Source organism: Coffea eugenioides, chromosome 8, assembly GCF_003713205.1.
Source record: "Coffea eugenioides isolate CCC68of chromosome 8, Ceug_1.0, whole genome shotgun sequence".
NCBI lineage: Eukaryota > Viridiplantae > Streptophyta > Magnoliopsida > Gentianales > Rubiaceae > Coffea > Coffea eugenioides.
Window position 1 is genome coordinate 32,228,382 of NC_040042.1, and position 13,076 is coordinate 32,241,457.

The 13,076-nt window shown below is 37.2% G+C and overlaps 1 protein-coding gene and 1 pseudogene across 1 annotated transcript; both read left to right on the plus strand.

The window, feature by feature from the left end:
* Window positions 1-425: 425 nt before the first annotated feature.
* On the plus strand, window positions 426-3,990 carry LOC113781685 (plant intracellular Ras-group-related LRR protein 9-like). Its single transcript, XM_027327656.1, has 3 exons — window positions 426-1,220; window positions 2,755-2,921; window positions 3,002-3,990. Exons 1-3 carry the CDS (start codon window positions 519-521, stop codon window positions 3,648-3,650), a joined length of 1,518 nt encoding a protein of 505 aa, XP_027183457.1. The 5' UTR covers window positions 426-518; the 3' UTR covers window positions 3,651-3,990.
* A 5,080-nt stretch (window positions 3,991-9,070) lies between these two features.
* On the plus strand, window positions 9,071-10,121 carry LOC113780555 (annotated as a pseudogene).
* The last annotated feature ends 2,955 nt before the right edge of the window (window positions 10,122-13,076 follow it).

Consider the following 13,076-nt stretch of genomic DNA (forward strand, 5'->3'; position numbering starts at 1 on the left):
TCCAACAATAAAAAAAGTAGGGATGAAGGAAATGCTTATTCAAAATGAAGACACAAAATCTTCAAGTTTCATCATCTTCGTTGCCATCCAAATGTTAAGATTACACCAAGAATTCTTCACAAAGCTCTTCAAGAGATGAAGAATAAGCCTAAACTAGAAACTAGAAAGAAAGCATGAGAGAAAGTTGTTCTACTTCTTCTACTACACTAATAACAGTCAAGAGAGTAAGAGGTTCGCTTTAACATTTCTTTTACTTTTCTATTTACAAGACAAAAGAAGGTCTTGTCCATCATGTGAATACAAGACAAGAAGTTGTTCCAAAAGTCAACAATTGTGGTTTCCGTTGAATCAAGAGAAGTTGAAGTGACAAAAATGCTTTGGCTAATTGTTTTTTGGGACTTCTTGTAATCCCGAATGTTGGTTGATGTGATTATGCATCCATGTTTTAACTTGTATTGGCCGCTGATTATACGATAATGGATCCAAACCCTAAGAATTTCCCAATTCTCTCTTAGGTTATGGAGAAATTCCCCAGTGTGAAACGCGCCACGGCAACATCCACCGCCGGCGACGACAAGTATGATGTGGAACAACCAGCTCCGCCGCTGCCGGCTTCGGAGGCTTCACAGAAGCCGTATTTCGAGCTGACGGAACAAATGCCTCACTTGACTGACCCTAAACTCATTTCCGAGATGCGATTGGCGGTTTCCGGCGTCGCGCAGACTCATTCGATGCTTCAAGCTCTAGGCGAGCGGCCGGATCATGAGTCGGTGGATACGGCGAAGGCCAAGCTGGCGGAGATTGAGATGAATTTGGCCATGCAGTTGGAGGAGATTGCGCTTTCGCCACGGGGGGAGGAGTCGCCGAAGGATGTTGAGGAAAGGAAGGCGTTGGAGAGGGAGAAGCAGATTTATAAGTCGGTTTTGTCGTTGGATGAGATGCATGAGGCGTATGAGAAGCTGTTGACTGAGGCGGAGGAGAGGTTGCAGAAGATTTATGACGCTGCCGTGGCTGGTGGTGATGTGGCTGATATAGAGGAGAAGGAGGAGGTCGTTGAGGAGGAATTGAATGAAGACGTGGTGACGATTTTGAAGGCGGCTGAAGGGAATGAACCTGTTGAGAGGGTGAATTTATCTGGCAAAAGGCTGAAGTTCCTGCCGGAGGCATTTGGGAGGATTAAATCACTGGTTGTACTTGATTTGTCCAATAATCAACTTGAGGTAATCTCACTCCCAAAAGAAAATTGAAAAATCTTTCGCTAATTGTGCTTTGGAACTTAACGTAATTATAAGATTGTGTTTAGTTGTGAATGTTGGTTGATGTGATTATGCATCCATCTTTTGATTTGTACTAGCAGCTGGTTATGTGACTTTATTGGATTGGGAAACTGATGGAAGTAATTTGAGAGTTTTGCTATGGATAAGGTGTGTTTGGACCTAGTAAGAGATGTACTTTTTTTTTTAAAAAACTTTTTGTGAATGAAGACTAGAAGATCTCTTAGTACATGAATGAGAATTATACGAGTCACCCTCATTGCGTAGTTGCTACTGGATTCTGTCAGGCTTTGGATATGAATGATATAATCCCTAGTATTTGACTCTACTTGTTGTAGGTACTCCTTGAAAAGGAACCTCAGGAAAATTTGCTAATATCACTGCTGGGTGGTCTAAAGGCTTTCCGATCTGTATCAATTGATTATGAATGTCCTAAAAATCAAGGGGATGACATGGGTCTTTCATTGTCAAATCTTTCTCATTCTGCAATTGATCATTTTTTTATTAATCTTTAGTCGTTGAAATTTCTGTTCCAACAGATGCTAACTCTCTTCCATTTGCTATAAGTGTTCCCATAATTTTCTGGTTTCTGATATGTGATAGACGCTCAATAATTGATTATAGACTTTAGGTGATCCGCTTTAAAATGCATCCATCTGCTGTCTGTTATAAATTAAGACACATAGGTTCTTCATTTCTCTTGTCGCCTTTGTTTGCAGTCCCGTGTCGCCTCATTTATGGCAACAAAGGTAGAAAATGCACTATCTGTAAAAGTGTAGGCCAGATAAAGATGAATGGTGAGCAAAGAGTAAAATCAATTGTATAATGATTGAACTTGTTGGCATCAATGAGTTTTGATGAAGCTGGCTGAGGTTTCATTTGAGTTTTCTCTTTAAGCTAGTTAATCTCCCTTTCTCCTTTCTGATTAAGCTTGTCCTGATAGCCTATTCAACGATCTCCTTCTATTTATGGTTGCAAAACCTTTTTTTTTTTCCTCCTAAGCCTCACTGTTTTCAATCATGGTCAATTGTAAAATACATTTATATGCAGGACATGTTCACTTTGGTAACAAGTTCACTGAGGTACTCATCATTTCTTCCGCGTCCTTCTTTTTCGGCATTATTCTAAGGTTAACTTTTGAGGTCAATCTGTGGACTTGTTTACTCTGATGCTGATACAGTTGATATGGTGGTTTTGTTCGATATTCTCAGTATGGCTACTCTGTTAACATTGTCAGGATTTTTGTATATCTGTTCTTGGTTCTCTTTATTTCTATCTCACATTTTTTCTTTCACTGATGCCAAGGAGATTCTGTTAAAATTGAATGCTAAGGTTGATAATTAGGTTGGGCGAGAATATATGTTTTATGCTTGTGTTGTTCAGAAATTATTAGTTTGGTCAGTTTAGGTTTTGTTGTTGGCTAATATTGTATTGAAAAGCATTTGGCTTCTCACACGGTCTTCTTGCATTATGGAAACAGGCAATTCCTGATTCTATTGCTGGATTAGAAAGTCTTGAGGAGCTTAATGTGTCTTCAAACCTTTTGGAGGCTCTTCCAGATTCAATTGGCTTGCTGTTCAAGTTGAAAATCTTGGATGTCTCTGGAAATAAGCTTACTGCATTGCCTGATAGCATTTGTCGTTGCCGGTAATTAAGTTGGCAAAAAACCATCTAGTCAACCCAACTTATCTGAGAATTGAGTTACTGATTTTTCACCTTGTTTGCAGGTCATTGGTGGAACTGAATGCAGGGTTTAACAAACTGTCTTACTTGCCAACTAACATTGGGTATGAACTAGTGAATCTAAGAAGACTTTCTGTTCCACTCAACAAACTCCGCCATTTCCCAAGTTCTATTGGTGAAATGAAGTCCTTGTGCTTTCTGGATGCACACTTTAATGAGCTCCAAGGCCTAACGCCGTCAATTGGGAGACTGACAAACCTCGAGATTCTCAATCTCAGCAGTAATTTCAGTGACCTGAAGGAACTTCCTCAGACTATTGGTGATCTATCCAGTCTCAAAGAGCTTGATCTTAGCAACAATCAGATCCATGAACTGCCTGATACATTTGGACGGCTTGACAATCTGATGAAGCTAAATGTAGAGCAGAATCCTCTTGTAGAGCCTCCAAAGGAGATTGTAGATGAAGGCGTTGAAGCTGTCAGGGCGTATATGGTTAAAAGACGACTTGACAGACTCCTAGCGGAAGAGCAAAGGAGCATGTTTGAGGAAAACACCGAGGCAAATTCCAGCATATTAACACGAAGTGCCTCCTGGTTGACTAGGATGGTTTCAAATGTTACTGGGAACCTTTCAGGGTATCTGGGTGCCGCTGGTAACTCGAATGCAGATCCATATCTCAATCAGCCACGATGATTGCGTCTTGCATCTGTCCTGTAAAAAGTCCATGCCCTGTTTTCCTTTTAGCTGAAGGACTAATTTGATGAAGCGATTTCTTGTCTGATCCCCTCTTTAGTTTTATACGCTCAGGTTTTGCAAAATTCTGTTCAGTTACACTACCCTTTTGTAGACATGACTCTATTGATTGGAGATGTTGATGAATTTTTGTCAGGAATTCATGATGTTCCACGCTTCGCTTGCTCTTTAGAAGCTTTTAATAGTTTAGTGATACATAAGCTGAATGGCATGTCTCAAACTCGGCATATCTGCAGAGCAGTTGGGAAATGCTTAATTGTTCTCAATGGAGTTACTTTCATTGCTTGGTTTTGCTATAGACTATATATATGTTTGGTCGGAGAAGCAAGAATGGTAGTGTGAGTTTGTTAGTTCTGCTATCTATGTGTCTTGAAAATAAGAAATGATGATAATAACAATCCAAAATAATACAATCATTATTGTTGTTGACGAGCATTCTTTGGTGCTGCTAGTGTGAATATGCCATTATAATTTTTGCAATTAATGATCCAAAGTGGGACAGTAGAGTTTATATAAAATAGCTGTAGCGGAAAAAAAAAATAGTTAATGATTAAGGTGGAATGAAAGTTTTTTATTAGGCTTTTGACCAATAATATAACTTTTTTTCTAAGCATTGGAACAAATGTAAGTTGATGTGTTATTTTATCTCTTGATTAGTGTGGACTAAATTGTGCATCAAAATGTTGTGAGGGACAAATATTTGCAGCAATTATAAATATCATTTTTTATGAAAATTCTTTGGCAGCCTTATCCTGATTATTCATTTAATTTTTTAACCAAGTTACCTTCGTAACTCTCCATGAATATTTTTTTTTTCTCTTTTTGGTTTCCTGTAACACAGATGTTGTGAGTTGGCTTCACTAGCATATGTGCTAGAAAAAAATAACCTTCTTTTTGTATTATTATTTTCCCAATTCATATTTCACACAAATACAAAGTAGTGTCCTAACTTAATTCAATTGCCAATTCTAATCGTTGAAGAAGACAGAAAATTTTAAACCGGCAACAACAATTTTTTTTTTTTCAGAAATTCCTAAAATTGTACTATTATGTACAAAAAATATAAAAAATTGGGAAACCGGCCAATATATTTTTGAGAAAACGAAAACTAAAAAATTATAAACTGACAATTGGATTTCTTTTTTAATGCCTCAAAGCGATCTCCCTTGGGAACCCGAAAACTTTTAGAAACTATGGGAATCCTACTCCTAAAAGGTAAACTGGCAAAACGAATTTCCTTTTTTTTTTTAATGCCTTAAAGCTATCTTTTATAAGAATCCGACAACTTTTAGAAGCTAGGAATTCCTATCCTATAACAACACTAGAGTTTCTAAAACCAGTGTCTTCTAATCCCAGTACAATTATAACAACGTATAACAACTGACTAGGAGAATTAGTATGCGTTGTTTTTCCAACATCAAAACTCAGAAGATTATACTCAAGTTTCTACATTGTTTGATCAATCTTGATCAACCACGAACAATGTTGTTCATTGACTGCTTAGCAAAACTTGCAACAGGAGAAAAAATCAAACGAGATGAAGAAGAGAGAAAGAAAGCAGCCGCTGATAAGCTTCATCAAGATTCTCTAGTGCCCGAGACGGAGCAGCGCCCAGACTACATCAGATATATGTGCAGACGTAAGAGAACCCCCAGAGACGTCGTCTGTGTCATAAGGAATACTCCAGAGGGGCGTTTTGAGGAATATCCCAAGGAGAAATTGAACAATGGTACTGATTTTGATGATGGCCAGCCGCCCCTTCGTGACGAGAATTGGAGGAGAGAAAGATTGTTGAAGAAACCAGTGGTTTATGATGGTAATGTGAAAGTCAATACGCAAGTAGTGGAAAAAACCATCGAGTATGAGCGTACTAGTAATAGGGTTTCAAAAAGAGAGAGAGTCGTGGTGAAAACCCTGGAGAATAGGGATGAAGAATCCGATGATGATGAACACTATGAAGGCCAAAAATTCATCAAGAAGCGCAAGGAGGGTACTGGTAATGGGATTTTGATAACAGAAAGAATCTTGACGGAGGGTTTTGAAGAGGGATTCAGAAACAAGAATGAGTTGATCAGGAAAGTTGTTCGTAAAAAGAATGGGGCTCCAATAAGACAAGGGTTCTCGAAGGAATATGTGGAAAGTAGCGATGAAGAAACTGATGATGATGAACTTTACCAGCGGGGAAAAGGCGTCAAGAATTACAAGGAGAATTGTAATGGTACTAGTAATGGGATTTTCGTTGGAAAAACAAACAAGAAAAAAGAGGAAGGTTTTGATCAGCAGCGATTCAAGACGAAGAGTGTTAAGAGCAAGAAACATGTTTATGAGGGTCCAAATCCTGCACCTGGTTTGCCAGAGAAAGTCAAGGAACAAATTTGCGAGAGAGCCAGAGAAAAAGGTAGAGTATTTGATGAAAACAATGAGGTAATTTTGGTGATACAAAAGGCTCTCACAGTAAGTGATGTCGCCAAGCAACAAAATCGTATCACCATTCCTGTAAACAAGATGAAGCATGGCTTTCTCAAAGCTTATGAAGAGGCTTTCCTTGAAATATCAGATGGGAAACATCACAATCGTATAATTGTAGATATGATCGAGCCATCGGGTACAGTGAAAACTGCGCCCTTATCAAAGTGGAAGATGGCGAAGCAAAGAGGCAAGCCTAGTATTTCGTACGTAGTGAATGGAGACTGGAAAAATATTGTGAGCAACAATGGGCTTGAAGCTGGCCAAGTTGTGCAATTGTGGGCGGCTCGGATCGGTGAAAAGCTTTGTTTAGCCTTGGTTATACTTGATTGAGGGACTGCAGAAAGTGCTCGTGATTTATACGTAGTTTATCACCCTGATGATGAAGAAATTCACTTTCATATGTTGTCATGTTTAGATTTCTTATGTACTTTTGCTTTCTTCTTCTTATTTTTTATGTACTTTTGCTTTCTTATTTTTTATGTACTTTATACGTAGTTTATCACCCTGATGATGAAGAAATTCACTTTCATATGTTGTCATGTTTAGATTTCTTATGTACTTTTGCTTTCTTCTTCTTCTTTTTTTTTTTTTTTGCCAAACTGATTTTGATTATGATTCAGTGCTTCTGATGCATTGGCTTAGTCTACTAAGAATAAATGTATTTTGGCTTGCAAATAAAAACTATAGGCGTTTTCACAGATAGAAGTGAAGAAATAAAGAAGCTAGCTAATTCGACTGCTCATAAGAAAGACTTTCATAAGTAGCTAATTCAAGTGTTCCTAAGAAAGACCTCGAAGAAGGTTTTGATCGGTGGCCAAAAAAGAGTGAGCAAAGATTGGGAGTTAAGGTCAGTGGTATCTTGCTGTCTAATAGAAACCAGAATTGGAGCGAGTAGCCTCTTGCCTAAGGTCAAAGATGGAGCGGGGAATAACAATTGCCAAAGTCATTAGACAAGGATTTCCTTATGTCAATTGTGAAGCTTAAACTGACAAAAAATTCCTAAACCAGCAAGAAAAATTTTAGAATTGTATTATTTTTTTGATGATATGGCAGAAAGTAATTACACGTAGAATTCAACGCTTCCACAGAGCCCAGAAATCCTACTCCATATGTACAATCCTAAAGTCTGTAAAGCCCTGATGATGAAGATATTCTTTCATATGTTGTCATGTTTAAATTTCTCATGTACTTTTGCTATGTTCATGATATAAACTTTTCTTCGTCTTTTTTTTTTTTTCTTTTTTTTTTTTTGCCAAACTGATTTTGATTATGACTAACGGTCCGTTTGATTCAATGTAAAATATTTTCAACAGAAAATGTCTTCCATGAAAAATTTTATCGAGGAAAATAATTACCTTCTCCATGTTTTTTCCGATGTTTGGGAGGAGATGGAGACTACAAATCTTTAGTGAGCTATTGCACAAGTGGTGGGTTTTGTTCTGAATCTTAAGGCTGGTGGGGGAGCTTGAATAGATAGTCTTACGACTTACGAGGCGGACATGGAAAATAACTTCGGCTCATTTATATGGGAAGTCATTTTACACTATCTGATGTAAAATATTTTCGGGTAGGAAAAATTTTACCAAAGCGATAAGCCAACCAAACAATAGAAAATCTGAAAAACATTTTCTGGAAAATATTTTCCTTCCAAACAAACAGACCCTAGGTGTAAAACTTGTGATGCATTGGCTTAATCTACTACGAATAAATCTAGGTGTTTCCATGGATACAAGTGAAGAAATATAGAAACCAGCTTCTATAATAAGCACTGGCCAGAAAGTGGTTTAATCCAAGTGTTTCCACGGATAGAAGTGAAGAAATATAGAAGCTAGCTTATATAGTAAACACTCTCCAAAAAGTGATTTAACTTACCATGATTAATTTAAAATCTTCAACGCTTTTTAGAGATTATCTTTGTGATTTTCATAAGTAGCTAATTCAACTGCTCATAAGAAATTTTAGAGACTAAAACCGCGCGCATGGGAAGATAATCAATTGCAAGAGAAGGAAAACCTCATGAAAATCAGAAAGTAAGAGCATATGATTGCAACATGTTAGTGTTCGCTTAGTATGCCATTTTCCAACCTTTTACATTCCTTTGCTGAGTTTTTTTCTTTTTTTGGTAAGTGAAAGGTCTTCCTTTGCTGAGTTTTTTTTTTTTTCCTTGCTTCTCCTACCATTAGCATCCTGTAGCAAACCAAAACACGAATAGTTTGTTTGGATTTCATTTTTCTGGACTTTTTTAGAAAAATTATTATAGCGATTTGATTAAAAAGGTAATTGAAAATGTGTCCACAAAAAATATAGCAATTTTTCTTTGATACAATTGTATAATCACAATTGTTAATCATTATACAATTGATTCTACTTCTTGATTATACAATTGTGATAATCACAATTGTATAATCAAGAAGTAGAATCATGTGATAATCACAATTGTATAATCAAGAAGTAGAATCAATTGTATAATGATCGTACTTTTGGCATCAATGATTTGTAATGAAGCTGGCTAAGGTTTCATTTGAGTTTTCTCTTTAAGCTCGTTAATTTCCCTTTCTCCCTTATGATTAAGTTTGTCCTGAATCCCTATTCAACTATCTCCTTCTGTTTCATGGTTTAGAAAATATAACCTTTTTTTGTTTCTCATAAACTCACTGTTTTCAAATCATGGTCAATTGCAAAATACATTCATATGCAACACATATTCACTCTCGTAAAAAGTGTACTGAGATTCTCATTGATACAGTTGATTTGGTGGTCTTGTTCGACTGTTTTCAGCATGGCTACTCTGGCAACATGGTCAGGATTTTAATATCTCTGTTCTTGGTTCCCTTCATTTCAGGCTCACGTTTTTTTTTCCTTTCCCTGATGCCTAGGAGTTTCTGTTAAAAATGGATGCTAAGGTTGACAATCTGGTCCAATTTGTTCTGGAATATTAATGTTTTATTGTTGTGTTGTTCAGAATTTATTAGTTTGATCAGTTTAGTCTTTGTTGATGAAAAGCATTTGGCTTCTCATATGGTATTCTTGCGTTGTGGAAACAGGCAATTCCTGATTCTATTGCTGGATTAGAAAGTCTAGAGGCGCTTGATCTGTCTTCGAACCTTTTGGACTTTGGAGGCTCTTCCAGATTCAATTGGCTTGCTGTTCAAGTTGAAAATCTTTGATGTCTCTGGAAACAAGCTTACCGCATTGCCTGATAGCATTTGTCATTGCTGGTAATTGAGCTCCGTAAACAATCTAGTCAACCCAACTTGTCTGAGAATTGAATTACTGATTTTTATCCTGTTTGCAGGTCACTGGCAGAACTGAATGCAGGCTTTAACAAACTATCTTACTTGCCAAATAACATTGGATATGAGTTAGCGAATCTAAGAAGTCTTTCTGTTCCACTTAACAAACTCCATCATTTCCCAAGTTCCATTGGTGAAATGAAGTCCTTGCGCTTTCTGGATGCACACTCTAATGAGCTCCATAGCCTAACTCCGTCAATTGGGAGACTGACAAACGTTGAGATTCTCAATCTCAGCAGTAATTTCAGTGACCTGAAGGAACTTCCTCGGACTATTGATGATCCATCCAATGTCAAAGAGCTTGATCTTAGCAACAATCAAATCATGAACTGCCTGATACATTTGGATGGCTGACAATCAGACGAAGCTATATGTAGAGCAGAATCCTCTTGTAGAGCCTCCAAAGGAGATTGTAGATGAAGGCGTTGAAGCTGTCAGGGCCTATATGGTAAAAAGACGACTTGAGAGACTCCTAGCGGAAGAGGAAAGGAGCATGTTTGAGGAAAACACTGAGGCAAATTCCAGCACATTAACACGAAGTGCCTCCTGGTTGACTAGGATGGTCGCAAATGTTTCTGGGAACCTTTCAGGATATGGGGGGGCCAAGGGAAACTCGAATGCAGATCCGTATCTCAACCAGCCACGGTAATTGTATCTTGCATCTGTCCCGAAACTATGCCTAGCTTTCCTTTTAGCCGAATGAGCGCAATTTGGCGAAGCAATGTCTTGTCTGCTTCCATCGTTAGTTTTGCCTGGCAGAGCAGTTGGGGAAATGTTTCTATAGTTTTCGATGGAATTTTCGGGTGTGTTTGGTTTGCAAGTTTTCAAAGAAAAATTGCTATATTTTTTGTGGACACATTTTCAATTACCTTTTTAATCAAATCGCTATAATAATTTTTCTAAAAAAGCCCAGAAAAATGAAATCCAAACAAACTATTCGTGTTTTGGTTTGCTACAGGATGCTAATGGTAGGAGAAGCAAGGAAAAAAAAAAACTCAGCAAAGGAAGACCTTTCACTTACCAAAAAAAGAAAAAAACTCAGCAAAGGAATGTAAAAGGTTGGAAAATGGCATACTAAGCGAACACTAACATGTTGCAATCATATGCTCTTACTTTCTGATTTTCATGAGGTTTTCCTTCTCTTGCAATTGATTATCTTCCCATGCGCGCGGTTTTAGTCTCTAAAATTTCTTATGAGCAGTTGAATTAGCTACTTATGAAAATCACAAAGATAATCTCTAAAAAGCGTTGAAGATTTTAAATTAATCATGGTAAGTTAAATCACTTTTTGGAGAGTGTTTACTATATAAGCTAGCTTCTATATTTCTTCACTTCTATCCGTGGAAACACTTGGATTAAACCACTTTCTGGCCAGTGCTTATTATAGAAGCTGGTTTCTATATTTCTTCACTTGTATCCATGGAAACACCTAGATTTATTCGTAGTAGATTAAGCCAATGCATCACAAGTTTTACACCTAGGGTCTGTTTGTTTGGAAGGAAAATATTTTCCAGAAAATGTTTTTCAGATTTTCTATTGTTTGGTTGGCTTATCGCTTTGGTAAAATTTTTCCTACCCGAAAATATTTTACATCAGATAGTGTAAAATGACTTCCCATATAAATGAGCCGAAGTTATTTTCCATGTCCGCCTCGTAAGTCGTAAGACTATCTATTCAAGCTCCCCCACCAGCCTTAAGATTCAGAACAAAACCCACCACTTGTGCAATAGCTCACTAAAGATTTGTAGTCTCCATCTCCTCCCAAACATCGGAAAAAACATGGAGAAGGTAATTATTTTCCTCGATAAAATTTTTCATGGAAGACATTTTCTGTTGAAAATATTTTACATTGAATCAAACGGACCGTTAGTCATAATCAAAATCAGTTTGGCAAAAAAAAAAAAAGAAAAAAAAAAAAAGACGAAGAAAAGTTTATATCATGAACATAGCAAAAGTACATGAGAAATTTAAACATGACAACATATGAAAGAATATCTTCATCATCAGGGCTTTACAGACTTTAGGATTGTACATATGGAGTAGGATTTCTGGGCTCTGTGGAAGCGTTGAATTCTACGTGTAATTACTTTCTGCCATATCATCAAAAAAATAATACAATTCTAAAATTTTTCTTGCTGGTTTAGGAATTTTTTGTCAGTTTAAGCTTCACAATTGACATAAGGAAATCCTTGTCTAATGACTTTGGCAATTGTTATTCCCCGCTCCATCTTTGACCTTAGGCAAGAGGCTACTCGCTCCAATTCTGGATTCTATTAGACAGCAAGATACCACTGACCTTAACTCCCAATCTTTGCTCACTCTTTTTTTGCCACCGATCAAAACCTTCTTCGAGGTCTTTCTTAGGAACACTTGAATTAGCTACTTATGAAAGTCTTTCTTATGAGCAGTCGAATTAGCTAGCTTCTTTATTTCTTCACTTCTATCTGTGAAAACGCCTATAGTTTTTATTTGCAAGCCAAAATACATTTATTCTTAGTAGACTAAGCCAATGCATCAGAAGCACTGAATCATAATCAAAATCAGTTTGGCAAAAAAAAAAAAAAAGAAGAAGAAGAAAGCAAAAGTACATAAGAAATCTAAACATGACAACATATGAAAGTGAATTTCTTCATCATCAGGGTGATAAACTACGTATAAAGTACATAAAAAATAAGAAAGCAAAAGTACATAAAAAATAAGAAGAAGAAAGCAAAAGTACATAAGAAATCTAAACATGACAACATATGAAAGTGAATTTCTTCATCATCAGGGTGATAAACTACGTATAAATCACGAGCACTTTCTGCAGTCCCTCAATCAAGTATAACCAAGGCTAAACAAAGCTTTTCACCGATCCGAGCCGCCCACAATTGCACAACTTGGCCAGCTTCAAGCCCATTGTTGCTCACAATATTTTTCCAGTCTCCATTCACTACGTACGAAATACTAGGCTTGCCTCTTTGCTTCGCCATCTTCCACTTTGATAAGGGCGCAGTTTTCACTGTACCCGATGGCTCGATCATATCTACAATTATACGATTGTGATGTTTCCCATCTGATATTTCAAGGAAAGCCTCTTCATAAGCTTTGAGAAAGCCATGCTTCATCTTGTTTACAGGAATGGTGATACGATTTTGTTGCTTGGCGACATCACTTACTGTGAGAGCCTTCTGTATCACCAAAATTACCTCATTGTTTTCATCAAATACTCTACCTTTTTCTCTGGCTCTCTCGCAAATTTGTTCCTTGACTTTCTCTGGCAAACCAGGTGCAGGATTTGGACCCTCATAAACATGTTTCTTGCTCTTAACACTCTTCGTCTTGAATCGCTGCCGATCAAAACCTTCCTCTTTTTTCTTGTTTGTTTTTCCAACGAAAATCCCATTACTAGTACCATTACAATTCTCCTTGTAATTCTTGACGCCTTTTCCCCGCTGGTAAAGTTCATCATCATCAGTTTCTTCATCGCTACTTTCCACATGTTCCTTCGAGAACCCTTGTCTTATTGGAGCCCCATTCTTTTTACGAACAACTTTCCTGATCAACTCATTCTTGTTTCTGAATCCCTCTTCAAAACCCTCCGTCAAGATTCTTTCTGTTATCA

Bases quoted from the DNA above. Each gene is read 5' to 3' on its own strand.
- LOC113781685 (XM_027327656.1), top strand. From the start codon at position 519: ATGGAGAAATTCCCCAGTGTGAAACGCGCCACGGCAACATCCACCGCC. The intron at 1,221-2,754 runs GTAATCTCACTC...TTATGGAAACAG, and splicing joins TGTCCAATAATCAACTTGAG to GCAATTCCTGATTCTATTGC. The intron at 2,922-3,001 runs GTAATTAAGTTG...CCTTGTTTGCAG, and splicing joins GATAGCATTTGTCGTTGCCG to GTCATTGGTGGAACTGAATG.